The 17,069-nt window shown below is 54.9% G+C and overlaps 1 protein-coding gene across 4 annotated transcripts in view; it reads left to right on the forward strand.

Moving 5' to 3' along the window:
- Positions 1-17,069, forward strand: part of SSBP3 (single stranded DNA binding protein 3) — a 163,559-nt gene that overhangs the window by 130,450 nt on the left and 16,040 nt on the right. For 2 of the 4 annotated variants that reach the window (XM_082678262.1, XM_082678263.1), the window contains exons 6-9: positions 6,078-6,158; positions 7,052-7,111; positions 11,252-11,318; positions 11,429-11,505. In XM_082678262.1, the coding sequence (XP_082534388.1) occupies positions 6,078-6,158; positions 7,052-7,111; positions 11,252-11,318; positions 11,429-11,505 (285 nt within the window). The remainder of the gene's footprint in view (positions 1-6,077; positions 6,159-7,051; positions 7,112-11,251; positions 11,319-11,428; positions 11,506-17,069) is intronic. The other 2 variants (XM_082678260.1, XM_082678261.1) reach the window with 1 other exon arrangement.

A 17,069-nucleotide genomic window follows, 5' to 3' on the forward strand; every position in this document is an offset into this window, starting at 1 on the left:
CTTTAGCTCAGAGGACCAGCGTGGTCATTCCTGTCGTTACGAACGTTTCCTCCTGGCTCCTTGAACCCAAAAGTGTTAGATGTGCCCACCCAGGGGCTGGCTGACTGTGGCTGAGGGGTCCGCCTGCTGGCCACGCCTCACTGCTCTGCTCAGGCCCTGCCCTGGACGTCCACGTGGGGACTGTGTCACTGCCCTGGAGGAGCCCACGTGGCATCCACAAATAAGGCAGGATGTCCAAAGAGGATGCACCACGTTTGGAGTGCACCTGGCTGGGTGGAATAGGCCAGGCTTCGCAAAGGAGGATGTGTGGGCTTTCAACAGGCTGAGGAGGGCGATCCCACAGCCCTGTAAATGGGCTGTGAGTGGCTCTGGAGCAGCAGGCGTGGGGACTGTGGAAGCTTGGGGACCTGTGCCTAGCACCGTCAGCTGTACCACCTCCCTGCAATACCTGTAGAATATCCCATTTTCCTTATGAGGAAACCGTACTCACATGTCCTGGAGGAGCTGGGATGGATGCCAGGAAGCTTTCCCCATTGTGCACAAGCATGTCTCTCAAGGATAGCTTTGGAGGGGGGAGTGCATAGGTGGGTCCTGCAGACGGTTCTGAGGTGCTTTTCTGCAGAGACCTTGGATCTGTTGTACTCTGCTCCCCACCACGTCGAGGATGGCAAAGGCACTTTCACTCAACTGTCAGCGTCTAGGGTTTTAGTGGAATGGTCCATAGCAGAGCCTCCCCGGGCCCTGCCTAAGTGGCTCTCGGAGGCTGCCACCCAGTGCCGAAGTGACAGGAAAAAGAATAAGGAAGTGCGGGAGTTAACGTATTTCCGTAACGTCTGAGGGGAATGGCAAGTCCATTAACAGGGTCTGGGGCAGAGCGAGGCCCAGACAGGAAGTGGGCAAGTCACCTTCCTTTTCCCAGATTCAGTGGCAGGGATTTCCCGAGTTGGGGTGTCCCCTCGGCACAGGTCTCCTTGCCGTCACCCCATGGAGGCAGGACTGTACGATGGAAAGAGTTCTGACCCGCCAGGGGCCCCCAGTTCTCATCCCAGCTCCCTGTTGGCCTCCGTTCTGTGGCCTCCCTGAGCTTTGGTTTACCTGTCACCTTCTCTTGGAACCCATGGCAGTTTAAACCAACACTCCAGCCTGTTTGTCACTGTGTCCTCATCCTTCTCCCCAGCTAGCCTGGGAGCTTTCAGGGCCAAGACGAGTCCAATGCACTTATGTGACCCTCCCTCACCCCAGCATGGGCTGGCCAGACACATGGAAGGTCAGCACCCAGGATATGTATGTGGGTGAGTGACTGGGTGCACCCACAAGTCCTTCAGCCTCTAGGAGCACTGCTCACGGGCTTGTAGAATGGTGGACCAGCTAGGCGGCCCAGGACTCTAGAATTAGCCTGGACCCACCACTTAATAGCTTTGTAATCCAAGTCAAGTGGCTTCGCCTTGCTGAGCCTCAGTTCTTTGGCTATATAAAGTGGAGCAATTAAGAGCCCTTCCAGTGAGGAGTTGAGATGACATGAGCTGATGCAAGTGAAGGCCATCTGTACCGTGTGGCAGGTGTGGCTTCGTTATTATTACTGTAATCGTTCCCATTTCACTGATGAGAGAAGCGCAGTCAGTGGCAGAGTCAGGATTTGAACCCAGTTCTTTCCAAACCCTGTTTCTTTGTCTGCATGGATGGGGACGTGATACCATGAAGAGAGCAAGCCCTGGGCTGGAGTTAGGTGATGTGGCTCAGCTGCCAGCTTCATCTGTGTGGCCTTGGACAGATCACACCCCTGTCCTGCGCCTCTCTTCTTCCCCATGAACGAAGAGCATTGGAAGCAGTGATGATCTTTCAGGGCTGCCAACAAACAGGTGACTGCTGGGCAGGTATGGTTCTCCCCAAGCTTCTGGTGGGACCCCCAGCCTGGTCCAGCCCTATATTCTGCTCACCTCAGATGTCTGCCCGTATCCGTCTCTCTGGCATGTCAGGAGGGTTGATTGGGCAGCACCTAGGATGAAAAGCCTCCAAGGTCTGTGAGGGAGATGGTCTAAATGGAGCTGGATGCAGAGGGTCATCCTGGCCAAGCAGGCTTCCAGATGCACCTATTTTGGGTTCTTCTAAAGCTTTCAGCAAGTAGAAGCCAGGGAAGGCCCCACTGGCAGTGTGAGGGCGGGTGGGAGGGGGGAGAGTTGTCCTGTGTGAGAACACTCGGTATTACCAGCTTTAAGACTCCCGCCCTCTCTCACCTTCCATCTCCGTCCTCTCCACCTGCCTGCCAGATCTGTGCAGCATCTGGGGAAGAGAAAAGCCAACATCCCAACAAAGGTCAGAATCTTAAAACAAGTTCTTTTTTTTTTTTTGTCTGCCTCCTACATAACCTTTTGCTCGAGTGGGTAACAAGTTGAAAAGACTAAAGGTCTGTTTTCTCTAAACCTGCCTGTCAGTCTCTTGTTGAGAATGCAGACTGGAAAGAGAGGAACACGTTTTTGTGGTTTAATAAAGCACAGGGCAGCAGATGCCATACCTCCTCGTGGAGGTGGGCAACACGTCTGTCATCATCTTTACACGAGCGAGCATTTTCCCACTGTGGAGCCCCATTCTCAGCTCCTGAGAACAAGCCAAGTGTGCCGAGCCCTCCCTGCGCTGTTGCATCCAGTCTCAGGGACAGAACCCGGACACAGATACAGTGACGGAGAGCTGTCAGGCTGAGTGGAGGCAGCAGAGGTACAGAGGATGGAGATTTGGGAGGATGTGGGTGACCCATTGGCAAAGGTGGGCTTCTGGCTGCACGGAATAAAAGCTTTCTGGCTGTGATGTTCCCAGTAGTGCTGGGGACCGTGCTGGGAGGTACATAAGCAGAGCCTGGGCACCCTGACTGGGCCTGGGAGAGGAGCTTCATGCCCCGGGAAGGTGAACGCTGAGCTGTATCTTCGCCTGTGTCCAGACTGTGGTGGGCTTTTCTCTCTGGGTGACCGGCTGGCCTGGGCTAGGGTTCCCGTGTCCTCGGCACTCCAAACCCCAGCTCCAAGTCAGAGGAGAGACTTCAGAACCACTGCCCCCTCTCAGGGCTTACCAGCCTGCTCCCCACAGCTCCCCCCAGGACAGAGAAGTTGCTGGGCTAGGGCCTCTAGCCCTAGCTAGAGGAGTAGCAGTAAGGGACCAGCCACACTCCCTTACTGCTACTCCTTGCCGTTTGTCTTGAAGCAGCGGCAGGGAGGCCGAGTTGTTCCCTGTCCACTCATTACGGCCCAGGCAGCAGGGTCCTGCAGAGAGCTTCTGGGGGAGGTGCAGAGGTGAAGCACACACGCCAGCCCTGCCCCCTGGACCTCCGGGGGCCCAGGCAGCCGGAACGCAGGGCCAAGGGGCAGCTTGGAACGACAAGACTCGGGTTTGAGTGCTGGCCCTTAGCAAGGACTGCTTTGACCGAGGGCCCTGTCTGTGGCTGTCTGAGGGGCTTTACTTACTTTTTCTCTGACCACTCAGCGAGTCAGCTGCTCCTCATCTCCCCTGGCTGCCGGGGTGCACAGGTGTGAGGGACCTGCCCGAGCCACACCGCTGGTCCTGAGGATCACGATGTTACCAGGGAGGGCGGCGAAGGACTGGGAGGGAGGAGGCACTCCTTCCTGCCAAGAACTGAGGACCTGACAGAAGGCCTTTGCCCCCTCTTGGAGACTGGACCTCACCCTTGAACCCTCCTCCTCCGTTCTTTTCATTTTCCTTTTTTTGGAGGTTGGCTTCAAATTATCTTATTTTGTTTACATTGCACCCAAGTTTCACGGTACAAAAGACTTGCAGGTGCAAATATGTCCCGCCTTCATTAACTTCCCCTCCCTTTTTAATTTATGTGATTTCAATTTTCCTTCCCTGTACTGTTAATTAGGGGACCCTCTAATCAGTGCCATTATCACAGTGGTATTCATGTTTAGGAAAGCCGCTAAACAAATGCTTGCAAAATTGCTAAATGGCTAATTAATGTCTGTTAATTAAGAAAATTGCTCATGGTAACAAACCATGCCGTTGCTGGCAGCCGCTAGAAAGACACACACTTGTTGAAATTAGTAGCGTGGCAGGTAGGGGAACATCTGCTCTGCGGAGCTTTTGGGAAGTGAGCAGCCCCTCACTTGGCCGAGGAGCTCCAGGCCTGTCCTGGGCATGGCCCCCTCGCCTCTCTCTGCACACCTCTCTCTGTCTCCATGCCCGCCGGCCTGAGCCCACCCCTCCGCCCTCTCCCAGCTCTGGGCTTTGCTTCCTGAGCCAGCAGCAGGCTGCGCAGCCTGGCTTCGAGGGAGGAGGCTGAGGAACAAAACCCTGCCTGGGTCTTTCAAAGAGCCCTTCTCCCTCTCTTTCTTAATGAAACCACACTCATCCCCCACGCGTGTTTTGAATTTTTCTCAATTTCCAAGGGCAGCAGCACAGCCCCCAGTGCAAAGAGTGAATTAGGGTGTGCCCTCATCAGCAGGACGGCCCCCCACTCCCAACGTCCCGAGTGGGCAGCAGGGCACTTCCCTGACTGGATTTTCATGCTTTTTGACTGTGACCCGCAGTAGAAAATACATTTGACACAGTGACCCAGTACACACACACACACACACACACACACACACACACACACGTATATTTATAAACAGAGATTAATGAAAAGTATCTGCCTTAAAACACACAAGGCTGTCCAATATTTTCTATTCTTTTTTTAAAATTTATGTATTTATTTATTTTTGTCTGTGTTGGGTCTTCGTTGCTGCACACGGGCTTTGTCTAGTTGCGGCGAGCGGGGGCTACTCTTTGTTGCGGTGCGTGGGGTGCTTCTCGTTGCGATGGCTTCTCTTGTTGCGGAGCACGGGCTCTAGGTGCGCGGGCTTCAGTAGTTGTGGCCCACGGGCTCAGTAGTTGTGGTTCGCTGGCTCTAGAGCGCAGGCTCAGTAGTTGCAGCACACAGGCTTAGTTGCTCCGCGGCATGTGGGATCTTTGCGGACCAGGGCTTGAACCTGTGTCCCCTGCATCGGCAGGCGGATTCTTAACCACTGCGCCACCAGGGAAGCCCTCTATTCTGATTTTTATCATGTTCCGTGTTTTTAAAAACAATGACTGCAACCCACTGAATTGATTTCACCATCCACTAATGAGCTGCAGCCCACGGTTTGACCAACTCCGTGGTTTAAGGGAACTCATCTGCCCATCTCTTCTGTGGGGAGTCGAGGCCAGCATAGCCCAGGGCTTCAGGGGTCAGCTTGGGATGGGGGTTGCTAGAATGGAGAGCCCTGTCCCACTGCTCCCGCACACACCCGCTCAGGTCTGGCTGCAGGGGTCAGGGTCAGCCTTGGACCCATTGGGCTTCTCCTGTCTCTACCATCTACCGGTTATGTGGCCATGGCCAAATCTCCTCATCCCTTGAGACTCAGTTTCGTCATTGGTGGAAATAGGAATGCGAAACCCATGTCACGGGACCAGTTGCAAGTGAAGGCGTGTTAATGAGTGCGCTGAGTGGGCGCCCGGTGACCGTCTCCTCCTCTTGTCCCCCATGTGTTCAGTCTCTGGCACCACCTCGCTCCTCCTGTCTGTTCCCATTCATCCATCAGGGCCCCTCCCCTCGGTAGACTGGTCACCCGGTCCTGGCCCACGACCCAGGACCCGTCTCCATCTACCCAGCCCGGGAGCTCCCAGAGGGCAGGGCCTCCCGGTCCTTCCGCAGCCGCAGCCCCCCTCCCCGGGGGCGGCTCGTGGGTGCCCTGCAGGGTGGGTCAGTTTCTGTGCGTCCCTGCACTCCGCCCCCATCTCAATCAACGTATTTAACATGGCAAACTCCGCTGCAACGGCCCGCCCCCGTGTGCTTCCACAAAGGAGCTTGATTTTATTTGTCGTGCCTGTAAGTCCCCCGTGAATGTGTTTATCGGCTTCTCTCCCTCCTGCCCGCCGTTCACACCGTTGAGCCGGTGACCCAAGCAGCAGCTTGCACCTCCCCGCCAACCAGAGCCCTCCGCCTGCACGCCCGCCCGCCCTTCGTTTTGGTTTAATTTTTGTTCTTTTAAGCTTCTCCTGCGCTTCTCCATGTGCTGTGATCTATAACCTGCCTCTACTGTCTGGCCTCACAGGGTCCTCCGGGGTCACAGCCCTCGCCGCACGCACAGCCTCCACCTCACAATCCCAGCAGCATGATGGGACCCCACAGTCAGGTAAACGCACTGTGGCTCGCCCGCCCGCCGGGGGGCGCGGGGCACCAGGAGGACAGAGCCAGCAGAGGAAAAACAAAAATCAAAATGTGCTCTAGCCATTGCCTTTGAGGAGATTTGACCAAGGAGATTTTTTTCCCCCCCAAAATATATCTTTTTTTCCTAAAGATAGTTTTCATTCCTTGGACATCACATCTCGCTTGGATATGAAACCAAAAGAAAAGGAAAACTATTTCTGTGACCTTGTCAGCGGCCTTTGCGTTTTTGTCTTTTCCTCTCACTTTTGGTTTGGTTTTTGAGTTTGGTTAACCATTGTTTGTAACCAAAGCTGCATCCCTGGCCTTTTCTTTGTGCACTCTCGCTGCTGAGAAAGCTTTCTTGCCCATTCCCCTGCGCCCCACCCCCACCCCCCGCATTGAGTTAGGGCGCCCGCTGTACCCTCACTGTTTTCATTGTGTACCTCCTCCCCCGCGCTCCCCTTCCCCACCCCCATTGTCAGTGTTGTGAGTGCGTGTGAGCGCGCGTCCAGCTTTGTCTGCACGCTTGAAAATTTTCTGTACAAGTCCCTTTCCGATTCTTTCACTTGCCCTTACCAAGAGCAGAGGTCTCCTCCTTTGCCCTGCATTGCTGTAACCGTTCCTCCGCGTCCTGTGCCGGGTCCCAGTTGCTGCCCCGGCAGGCATCCAGAGTAGACCTCCGCCAACAGGTGCAGGGTGTATGCACCTATCACTCCCTCCACCCAAAGGAAGTTTTGCCCGGAGGGAAGAGGCCACCGGGAGGAAGAGAGTTTAAAAGATGACTAGTTGTAACAAAACTGGACTTTGTGGAGAGGAGCGCATTTCTGTCTGTCACCGCTGAGTGCAGGCTGTCATTGAACTAATGCCCTGTAATTGCAGCCTTTTATGTCACCGCGATACGCAGGCGGCCCCCGGCCTCCGATCAGAATGGGAAACCAGGTACTGTACCTTTTCATGTTCTCTCCCCTCACTCGGCCACCCGTGAACCCGGCTGGACTTGGACTCAGATCACAATCTGAGAGAAGGGCTGGGAGGTGGAGGGACAGTTTTAATGTGGGAGGCTTATAAACAGGTCCCCATGCAGCCCCTCTCAACATTTCACCTGCCTCTACCGGTGGGCTTTGGGCAGCCAGTTCTGGAGCAGCAGGCGGGGAATGCAGGGTTTCCACTATTCTAGAGAAGGTGGTAACGCCCCAGCCCCTCCCTTCCAGCCCCTTCTTGGAAAAGGGTCTTCCTTCTTAATGAAGTTAATTGACAACGTGCATTTTTTCCTGGAAGCTTTTGAGAATTGCCAAGGCTGGTAAATACAATCCTGCTATTAAGGGGAGAAATGGCCAGTAGGAACGCTTAGATCAGGAGCCTGGATGCAGCGAGGAGGACGTTTGTAAGTTTTTAAGCAACGTCTGCCTGCTTCCCAGACCCAACTCAGAATAAGAAAGGATTTGTTCATGTAATTAGAAAAGTGGTCTGCTTATGGGGAGGGGTTTTCAGCCTGGAGTTGTGGGCCTTATCCTGGCCCATTAGGGTTGGCAATTCGAGGTGGTCTGGAGAAATCGGTCCCCAGCTGCCCTACCTGATTCAGCCCATCCAGGGGCGGGAAGAGAGCTGCAGACGTAAAGATGAATTATCTTATTTTTAGGGTAGACAGACTTAAAAGAAACTTTAAATAAAAAATCAGGGAAATTTATTTCCATGCCCATACATCTTTGTATACATAATTCTTAGAGTGACCTTGCAGAAACCCTTCAGAAAGTCTGACCAGCAGTGCCAGTACATCCAGCCCTTGTTGCCTTTGGAGCTGGGAGTTAGGTCACCAGCTAGATTGGCATTACCTGAATGTGATCCCTTTCATTCTCAAGGCTCTGCAAGAAAACTCCTGAGTGAGACAATACAGGGACTATGGAGAGAAGCTCATAACCAGGGCACTCCAATTTTAAAGTTAAATAGCCTACCAGTTTCCACTAATTTTTTTTCTCCCAAAATCTTTTCTTTCCTGTTTTCTCTGACATAAAGGGGAAAAATTCGGACAATAATTAAGAGACCCAGCTTTTTTGAGCAAAGAGGGACCCTAGGATATATCATAGATGAGGAAACAGAGGCTCAGGGTGGAGCAGTGACTTCCTTAAGCATCTCAGTGAGCTGGGCTCATGTCAGTCTGCAGCTCCCGGCCCAGTGCTGTTTCCTCTCCACCTCGCCAGGTTCAGTTAGCTTTCGTAGGTGTAAAAGTGCTGCCCCTTGCCTTTGATTCTAACAGGCCATCAAGTGGGCCTTCTCCGCCATCACATGCACGGACCCCAGCAGCAACTTTCCCTCCTGCCCACCCAGGGCTCTCCTTAGCCCAGACTGGCCTCTGCCCCAGGGACGGAACAGATGCTTCCTTATCATAATTGTGGCCCTTCCTCCAGCAATTAAGGGACACGAGAGGAGATGTTTGTTTCTATTTATCAATTAAGCATGAGCAAGTGCCCAAGAGGGCACATGGAGAATAAATCCATCATCTGTACCTCGCATTACAAATCAGTCGGGCCAGCCTCCCCACCACTCCCCCATTGGAAATCTATACCGATTTCCAGCTTCCTGTGGACTCAAGACATTTCTTTCCTCCAAGTGGGGATGTGTCCCTGTCCCAGGAACTGCCCCTGGGCATCTCTTGGAGAGTGCCTCAGTTGGGGCTGCTGGTTCCACAGAAGCCTCTATGCCACCCATTAGCTCAGCCTTCCCCAGGGCAGGAGGAGGAAGCAGAAGCAGCTCAGGCCCACGTGACCTCCTGGGTTAGGGCAATGAGAAGGGCACTTAGGGAGACTGGGAGCTCAGGGTCGTTGACCTGACCCTAAAGCCTTGCAAGGCCGTCCTCCATCTGCCTCCCTGGCTAGGGGTTTGGAGCCTTGTACAGAGAGCATTGTGGTGTTTCAACCCAGGGTAGATGGGTAGGCGGTGAGCAGTGGGGTTCAGCAGGGTTAAGGAGAGGAAGGCTAGAGTCTGGGGTTGTCAGGCAGCCCTGACATCACATCCCAGCGGAGCCCCTACCGCACCCAACCCATGGACTCAGGCACACAGCTGAATGACCCAGCAGATTCTGGTGGGATTTGTCCGTTCACTGGGCAGACACTTCCTGCGCCTGCCCCGTGGTGCTGTAAGCGAGGCGCTGGCCTAGTTCCAGGAGCCTGTGGGACGGCCCCAGAGCATCTCTCTCCCCAGCAGGCCCCCAGGGTGTGTGCACGGCTTGTGCTTGCAGTCCCATGTATGAGCCGTTATTTTTCTCCTTTCTCACGCCTGAGGGCTTCAGCCCTTGCAGTGCGGCCCCTTTTACCTTGCTTGTTGCACTCCTTCCTTCCCTGGTAGAGGAGGCCCAGACTGCCTCACTTCAGGGTCACTCCAGTGAAGGAAGTGACTCCTGGGTCCCTTCTGGGCCTCCGGGAAGCCCTGCTCTGCTCCTGAGTTCTGACACACAGAAGGGTTGGGGGAACCCAAGGAAGAGCCTCCGGCCAGAGCTGGTGGTCAACACTGGGCTACCTGGAGAGGAAGTGGTTGTCCAACCCCCTACGGCCGCTCCATCAGAGTTAGATGGGGGCTTACCAAGGCCCGGGGTGGGGGTCTCCCAGCACCTCAACATCCCAAGAGCCCCCAAACCAAACAGCCTCAGTGGCAGGTCTTCCTGTGTCCTCTCGGAGTCCTGAAACCAGGCTCGAGAAATATCCCAAACCCCCAAGTGGGCAGACACAAACCAGCCAGGTGACTGAGAGCTTGGGAACTCGGGGGAGGAAGCAGAGCTGGGAGAAAGCAGGAGGTCGGAACAGCTGAAACCCAGGGCCACAGAGAGAGACTCTCCGCAGCCCCAGGCAGATGGAAGCGGCAGGTGCCGGATGCCACTGCTCAAGCAGCATGGCCCTCCCAGAAGCCTCCCCTCCCCAGACACGCGCACACCCCGTTCTGAAGCTAAACAGTGAGAAGCTGTCCCTTTGTTTCCCACCACCTCATTCCAGAACTGGTTTGGAGTTTCCTGTTGGGCCATCCGCTCCCCACTCGGCCATCATCCCCACAGCACAGTCCGGGGGCGAAGCAGGGGGCGGGGGTGGAGGTCCCCGTCACAGGTGCCCAGCTTTCACAAAGGCTTTCCTCTCCAAGCCGAGGGCCCGTGCTTAGTCCTAAGGCGTGGGGTTCTAAAAGCGAAGTTCCCTTTCCCTCCCCGTCCCCCAGCTCTGCTTTCCTCCTTTTTCATATTGCAGCTGAAATAACTTCAGTCTCAAATAAATCGCTTTGAAGGGGTTTTCGTAGCCGGTGTGCCAGGCGTTCACTCAGGAGACCGCTGGCCCCGTCCTCATCTTCTCTGTAGTAGTCACACCAGCACGCGCCACGGGCACCAGGCTTTGGGTGGCAGGTTGTCACTCAGCATCCTGCTCACCCTCTCCTAGAGGCCGGCTCCTCCACCCCTGGGGTCCAGAGTCCTGGGTGTTCTTCCTGGCTCTGCCGGCAGGTGACTGAGGGCTGACTGGGGGCCCTCAGGCCTCTGGACCTGAGCTCCCTCATCTAAATCCCAAAAGCCACCTCCTCCCCTGCCCCCTTGAAGAAGGACCTCCCACGGTGGCAGGATTTTAGCTAGTGGGTCTCACGGGTCCCCACAGTTGGGAGTTGGGGATAAAACGAGTTACATCTCCACTCTCCACGAGGCAAAGGAGAGACAGGGTTTGGCCTAAACTGCATCAGCTGGAGTTTGGGTGGTAAAAGGGAGGGAGGGAGCAGTGCTGCCTCTGAGGGGGGTGTGGCTGGTGGCCCGGCCAGAGTGTGCCTGGGCTCTGGCAGGTGCACAGACCTGCCGAGATGGCAGCGCTGGGCCGTGGTTCCTCTCCCGAAGACGAAGCACCCATGCTGACCCACCCGTGCTGCAGTTTTCCATAACACCAGCTGGAGCTGACTGCTGCTGCCCGGGGACCCCCCAGCCGGCGGGCAGCAGGAGCGGTCTCAGGGAGGCCATGGGTGGCCCTAAATGGTCAGGTGGGGAGCCTGGGCAGGCAGGTGCATTCCCCTCTGTCCCCAGCTCCGGGGAGCAGCCTCTCACCTCGGGTCTTACGTCTCTTTCAGCCTCCGGGAGGAGTTCCTGGGACACAGCCACTGCTGCCCAATTCCATGGATCCCACGCGACAACAAGGTAGACAAGGCAGGGTGGGCCATGGGTGGGTGGGGCACCAGGAGGGGCTTCCCCCACCACTGTCTGCCTCCACCTCCTGCCACTCACGGCTTACCCGCTCTGTCACGCAGGGCACCCCAACATGGGAGGATCAATGCAGAGAATGAACCCTCCCCGAGGCATGGGGCCTATGGGGCCCGGCCCACAGGTAACTGACCGCCTGTCTGTCTGTCCATCTCCCGGCCATCTGTGTGCACCCGCCTTCTCTCCTCTTTCCAAGTCTGTTAGTCTTTCCACGTCTCGCAGCTTGGAGGGGTGAGGGGAGAGGGTGTGACCAGGGCCCCAGCGGCCCGTTCTGCCCACAGCTGGGCAGCCCACCTGGCAGAGTTGAGGGGACCCCCAGCGAGCTGGGGAAGAGGAGCATTTGGGAGCCTTCCATGGGAGGGATTTGAGGAATTTGGAAGGCAGGAGTCTATGTCCGCGAGCAGCGTTGTGGGTCCCCAAAGCTTCCTCCCACCTTTGGGAGGTAGGGTGGTCCTGAGCCGGCTCAACGGTCACAGTTTGCTGGGACCCAAGGCAGGATATTGCATTATTCTGCCTGCAGCTCACCAGTTGTCTGACTTTGGACGAATCACTTTCACCTCGGTGGCCCCAGCAGGCTCAGCGTCCCCCCCAGTCCAGTGGGGGGTGAATCTGTAGCCGTGGTTCTTGGTGGTACCATCCAGCTGCGAGGAGCCAGGCCGGCCAGGGCCCCGGTGCTCCCTTCCACTCAGAGCTTTTGCCATTTTCATATACCAAGCTCCTGCCTAAGCTTTCTTTTGCCCAGAGGGGCTCCACTGCCAAAAAGGACAGTTTAGAAACCTCTAGAGGAAATTGTCTCAAGTGCCCTGCGCACCCCTTTATAGCAGCAACACAGTGGTCGCTCCTTGGGGTGCAGCTCCGTACCCACAGGTCCCGGGTCCCACAGCACCATCAGGCAGGGGTCTGGCAGGCCATCCCTGTCCCAGCACCTTCTCACAGTTGGCTCCCGCTCTTCTGAGTGTTTGAACGCGGCTCTGGGTCCTGCAGGCGCCGTGGCAGAGAGTTTGTGCTCTGCCCTCCTTGGGAATTCTCCGGTATCTGACTATCTAAAGCCAGAAGTCCGAGTAAGGAGAAGGGGCATTTCACAGTGAGAGCAGGAGGATTTTGTTCGAGGGTGTTCCTTCCCTTCGTTTCTGCCCTGCCTGGAGGCCTGCTTGTCTCTCCCACTCCTGCTTGTCAGTGTTGGGATGCTCTGGGCCCCTGCACAGGTTTCCGGTTCCCTGGGCGTGAGGTCATGCCCCCACTCGCACACATGCCTCCCTTTTGGAGGAAGAGGCGTCTGCCACACCCCACGGCCCTCCACTCTGTCTGGAATTGTATTTACAGCACACCCAGCTGCCGCAGTCTTCTCGGCGATGGCTGCAACATCTGTGGCGTTGAAAGATTTTTAGGGAGGTCCTTGTCTTTCGTCGGCCCCTTAATCCTAAGAGGAAGCAAGCCCACACCAATTGCAGCTCCAGTTTTCTTTTCTTTCCTCAAATCCCCCAGAGCTTGTGTTTTCACCAGCTCCTTTTAAGCTCCCAGAGTGGCCCCTTCCTGCCGGGCGGCTGGCTTGAGCTGACCGCCGCAGGAACCCGTGGGAGGGGTGGCAGGGTCTGAAAGCCAAGCGTTCCCTCTCCTGAGTCAGAAACTCTCAGATTCCTCAGCCACACACTAGAGATCCTCTTGGTGTGGAAATCAGCAGTGGCCTTGGACTTCCAGGATGTCTGGGGGGTTGGGGGGGTGTCTAGGGGACACAAGAGGATGGAGTACCCCACCACCCACCCCTCTTGATTCTTGGAGACTGTGCATCTGTAAAATGGAAGGAGACCAGTACTTCCTTGTACGGTTGCTGAAAGGAGGAGGCTCAAGTTCTTGGCCTGATGCTTGGCCCAGGATAGCCTCTTAGGAAGCAGTTCGTGTTTTCCAACTTGAGGCCTTAAAACCAGTGTTCAGGACTCGAGCTGCTTGGGTTTGGTGATTGCTTCGTGTTTTCTTTTATTTTTTCTGGCAAAGGCCATTAACAGCTTGTTAAGTCTGTAGTAATACTGAGGTTCCGGAAGCTGGGAATGGGTAATTACCAGACGGACCGAGGGCAGAGTGTCCCGAAGTCTAGGACTTCCTCCTGGCTTAGTGGGAGTTTCGTCGTGTCCATGTCCTTGAGCAGCAGTCTGGCACACTCTCATGGCACGTTTAAAGAGGGTGGTCCTGAAGGCCGAGGTCTTGCTGAGAAGGGCCCTCCTGGCCTCACCAAGCAGGGTACAGGGGTGGAGCTCTCGTAGGCTCGGAGGTTGGTGCCCAGAGGGGAGGGAGAGGCTAGCCCTGCAGTGAGGCCGGCTGACCCTTTCCACCCAGCCAACCTCAGGGGCTCTGAAAACATCTCTCCTTTTTTTTTTTTTTTTCTTTTTTTCTGGTTTTATTGAGATATAATTAAGATACGGCACTGTGTAAGTTTAAGGTATACAGCATAATGATTTGACTTACATACATCATGAAATGGTTCCCACGATAAGTTTAGTGAACATCCATCATCTTATATTGATACAGAATTAGGAAATAGAAAAAAATGGTTTTTCCTTGTGATGAGAGCTCTTAGGACTTACTCGTAACAATTTTCACGTATAACGTAGAGCAGTGCTCATTCTGTTTATCGTGATGTATGTTGCATCCCTAGTACTTAATTATCTTGTAACTGGAAGTTCGTGCCTTTTGACTGTCTCCATCCAATCCTCCCCCCCACCTCCTCAGCCCCACCTGCTGCCAATGGTAACCACAAATCTGATCTCTTTTTCTGTGAGTTCATTTGTTTTTGAAGTACAGTTGACCTACAACACTGTGTTAGTTCCTGTTACACAACATAGTGATTCAGTATTTCTGGACATTTCAAAATGATTGCCACAATAAGTCTAGTTACTATGATGGTGTCACCATACAACGATATTATATAGTTACTGACTCTGTTCCTCACACCATACATTTCACACCCATGACTCATTTTATTTTGCAACTGGATGTTTCTACCTCTTAATCTCCTTCACTTATTTGTTTCCTCCCCCCCGCCCCCCCACCCTCCTCCCCTCTGGCAACCACCCATTTGTTCTCTGTATCTGTAACTACTTCTTCTGTTTTGTTACGTTTGTTCATTTGCTTTGATTTTTAGATTCCGCATATGAATGAAGTCATACAGTATTTGTCTTTCCTTATCAGACTTATTTCACTTAGCATGATGCCCTCAAGGTCCATCCATGTTGTCACAAATGGCAAGATTTCAGTCTTTTTTGTGGCTGAATGATATTCCTGTGTGTGTGTGTGTGTGTGTGTGTGTGTGTACCACATTTCCTTTATCCAAGATGAATGGATAGGTTGCTTCTGTATCTTGGCTATTGTAAAAAATGATGCAGTGAACATAGGGGTGCATGTATCTTTTCTAATTAGTGTTTCTGTTTCCTTCCTTTCCCATATCACGCGTGCCCCTCTGGGTAGGGTGCAGTATTAAATTCCAGAGCCAAACCTCCCTTAGAGCAATCTGGATGTCCTCACCAGCCCCTCACTGGGGGCAGAAAGACCTGGCCTTGAGTGAGCCTGGGCCTGAGCAAGATTGGGGTATGAGATGGATTGCAGGTTCTGGGGTCAGCCAAGGAGTGGGCATCATAGAGCCTGGAAGTTTTAGACCCCCAAGCTGAGGGTAGGGAGAGGACAGGACCTACCCCCCAAGCCCATTCTCTCTGTCCCCTGAGGGTGCTGCCCTGATCACTCAGAGTGGACAGGAGACATATGAGCTTAGTGCTAGGAACACTGTCCTGGCCTCAGCTCAGCCTGTTTGGGCCTCCAGTCCCTCATCTGCAAAATGGGTGTCCAGGTGATGACCTCACAGGGCTCACCATGGGGCTGCGTGAAACAACAGCTGTGAGACAGACCGCAGCACAAGGCTCCGCAAAGCATTGCACGGATCCCATTCCCTCCTTAGAACCTGGGCCCAGGGAGGGAGCCCTGTCTCTGCCATGCCTGGACTGTTAAGAAAGGTGACCAAGCCCCTTCAGGCAGTCTTTAGTAAGCACCACTGCATGCACGGGGCCGTGCTGAGACTGGACACAGAGGTGGGAAACTTTCAGCCTGTTATTCCAAATGGAGAATAACATTGCTAATAGTGGGACCACTGTAGAACTTTCTGAACAAAGAATAGGTACAGTGTGGTCTTGGGGTTACTTTATAGGTTTCAAAACCGAATGGAGTAACATCATACTTTCTGAGGTTGTGTATCATTTTGGCCTAAATGTCACAAAGGAACCAGCAAACTAGGCATCACCCTGCCCTTTGCCCTCAGTTCCTCAGGCAGATCTTATTTTGGTTTTGTGAAGCAGCCAGTGGCGAAAAGGAGGTAGTATTTCCACTTAATTGTATTCTCCCTTTAACGAATTATGCCTATGCCTGTGTCAGGTGAGAACTTCTGGCTCAGTGTTTCAAACGTGAATCCTGTTGGTGTGAGGCTGAAGCCGGCAGGGCTCTGAGGGCTCCCGCGGATGCCACTTGCAGCACGTCTGGGATTCTGGTTGGGGTGGGGTCAGCACAGCCTAGAATCAGATCGCCAGCCTGGCTTGTCTGCATTTGAGAACGTTCGGGCGAAGGATAATCCACCATCCCTAGAGACAGACCTGTGCCACCAAGAGAAGCTGCATCTCCCCCCTGAGCCAGGACAGTCCAAGCTCAGTGCCTCTGAGCAGAGACCCCGGAAGGAGACGGAAGGATCGTAAGCCAGGCCAGGGCACCCTGGGCTGGGGAGGAGAGAGTGGAGCCACTCGAGGCACTTCCCCGGTGGCTCCTCGGAGACCTCCCAGTGGGGCTGGCCAGGCTGCTACGTGATTAGAGGTGGTGGAGGGCCGGCCCAAAGCCCAGGAAACTGCCCAGCAACCTGGAGACCCCTTTGACAGGTCTGTCCTAAAGACTATTCTTTGGGGCCCCAGGCAACATCAAAAAAGAGCCCCTGTGCCGAGGAGTTGCAGGAAGCAGAAGCAGGCCCCAGCCCCTGCCAGCTGCAGGGTGCCTTTCTGCATCACCGTGGACCTTGCCCAAGAGCGCAGAGCTGAGACCAAGAGGGTGGGGCCTGACCCTTTATAGTTCCTGACCACGGATCAGCCCCCCTGCCCAGGGTCTGGGGCGCCTTCGTCGGGACAAGGTGTGGGTGTGGGGAGGTAGGCAGACACACTCACGCACACACTCCTGTGGATGTGGCCGGCTCCACGGCTGCACCAGGGACTCCTCCCGGGTCTCCAGCTGCCCCGTCCCTGCAGAGTAGTGCTGAGGACAGGAAGAGGGGGTGTCTGGCTGCGGCCACACCTCAGAAGCCAGTGCTGCGGGCAGGTGGGCACTGGGAGAAGAGAGAACCATTTCTACTGAGTCCGTGAGGCTGTGCTTCTAAGCCCTCCCATCCTCTGTGGAAAGGCCAGGGTCTCTGATTTGAAAACTTGCCTCCAGAACCTGACTGTCAGCCTTACTTTCCCCCCTGAGTTACTGTGTGGCCTTGGGTGAGTCTTGGGCTTCTCTGGGCCTCCAGCTTGGATGAAGTGGGGGCATGTAAGTGGCCATCGGGGTCTGGGCCTCTGCAGGAGGGAGGACCTGGCAGGCCTGCTCCCTCCTGGGCAGCGGCCGTGCTGGCTTTCAGGCGGCTCCTGAGGGGGTCGGGTTAGGGCAGCAGGTGGTGCACCCAGAGCCTCC

The sequence above is a fragment of the Grampus griseus genome (assembly GCF_964374135.1).
Source record: "Grampus griseus genome assembly, chromosome: 1".
NCBI lineage: Eukaryota > Metazoa > Chordata > Mammalia > Artiodactyla > Delphinidae > Grampus > Grampus griseus.